The following is a 1,438-nucleotide window of genomic DNA, read 5'->3' as shown; positions in this document are numbered from 1 at the left end:
CTGAAAATATTAGGTGTGTCCCGCGCGCTCATATGACCTATGCAGTTGCGAGCGCCGTAAAACACTTTACAAAAACAAAAACACACATAGATTAATCTGAAAGTATTTAAAGTTAGTTAAGAAAACTTCTGAAGTCGTGTCGTTGTTGTTGTTGTTGTTGTTGTTGTTCATGAAATTTCCGCTTGTTTACTTTTTTGATGGGGCAGTCTGGGCTAGAAGGGGTCATGGTGAGATCGACGGAAACGAAATCATGAAAATTCCCGAACTGTAGATACAGAAGTGTACTATGACGTGTTGTCTTTTCCTCAAACATGTGCATCTAGCTTATGGTTATCATAATAAGTAATGGTCACTTGTATTCTTTTTCAATTATCAATATTGTTTTGTGCCTAGTATGTGACCTACTTGTTCTGTGTCTAGTTGCGTGACCTGTGACACGCTGTGTGACCTACTTGTTCTGTGTCTAGTGTGTCATTAACTAGATCTGACGTGATCTACTTGTTCCGTGTCTAGTATGCGACCTACCTTTCTTGTGTCCAGTTATGTGACCTACTAGAAGGCCTGATCCCGCCGTCCTCGGAGGACCGTAAGAACATGACCACAGAGTACCTTGAGCGACTGTTCATCTTTGCCCTCATGTGGAGCCACGGGGCGCTGCTTGAGCTGGACGACAGAGCCAAACTACAGGTGAGTTGAGCCAAACTACAGGTAAGCTGAACCAAACTGCAGGTGAGCTGTGCCAAACTACATGTGAGCTTAATCAAACCACAATTGAGTTGAACCAAACTACACCGCTAAATGCTTGCTACTGATTTTACGGTTCATTGTAAATGATCCCAAATGGTTTACCCATTTATTAATACCATGGAAAACAGGACTAATCCGGGTTGGTTGGTGGCGCAGTACTCTTGGAGACAGATGAATGTGCTTGTAGTTGTAGACTGTACAGTCTCCATCTATCTCTGGATCAGATACATATTATATTATGGGTACCCTGTTCGATGAACGGACTCAAAAGAATCGATCGTCAAGTAGTTGTGGGATGAGTGCGCACTCCTTGTGAACGGAAGCCTCACTTGCTTACAATGGCGTCTTAGAAGACGGACTTTCCAAAGATTAGATCTAAACGAAACTAATGAAAAACTGAAAATTAAACTACAGTGACTTCAGGCCCCTCAATAAAACTGTTTGTCCTTTAAATGATTCTGAACCACCATTCATTTTGTGAAATTCGAAAGTTAAGCGGTTCGGAAGTTTTAGGCGGCCAAAGTGACGAACTTTCATAAATGTAATGTATAGAGATAGAGATTATATTAATATATTGAAATTTCAGTTCTTAAATGCTGTCGGTGTTATCTTTCGTTTTCAAGAATTCATTATTAGGCATCACGTGTAGCTCTAAATGACATAACTTTTCCCCTTGTTTTCCCTCATTTGA

At 40.8% G+C, this 1,438-nt stretch overlaps 1 protein-coding gene across 1 annotated transcript in view; it reads left to right on the top strand.

The window, feature by feature from the left end:
* Window positions 1-1,438, top strand: part of LOC101853371 (dynein heavy chain 8, axonemal) — a gene marked incomplete at its 3' end in the record, with an annotated part of 107,937 nt that overhangs the window by 79,357 nt on the left and 27,142 nt on the right. The window contains 1 exon segment of the mRNA XM_035968421.1: window positions 541-687. Coding sequence (XP_035824314.1) covers window positions 541-687 — 147 coding nt within the window.

This window comes from Aplysia californica, unplaced genomic scaffold, assembly GCF_000002075.1.
Source record: "Aplysia californica isolate F4 #8 unplaced genomic scaffold, AplCal3.0 scaffold00058, whole genome shotgun sequence".
Taxonomy (NCBI): Eukaryota; Metazoa; Mollusca; class Gastropoda; order Aplysiida; family Aplysiidae; genus Aplysia; species Aplysia californica.
Note: the sequence above shows the minus strand (reverse complement) of the source record. Positions and strands in the feature narration are given on the sequence as shown.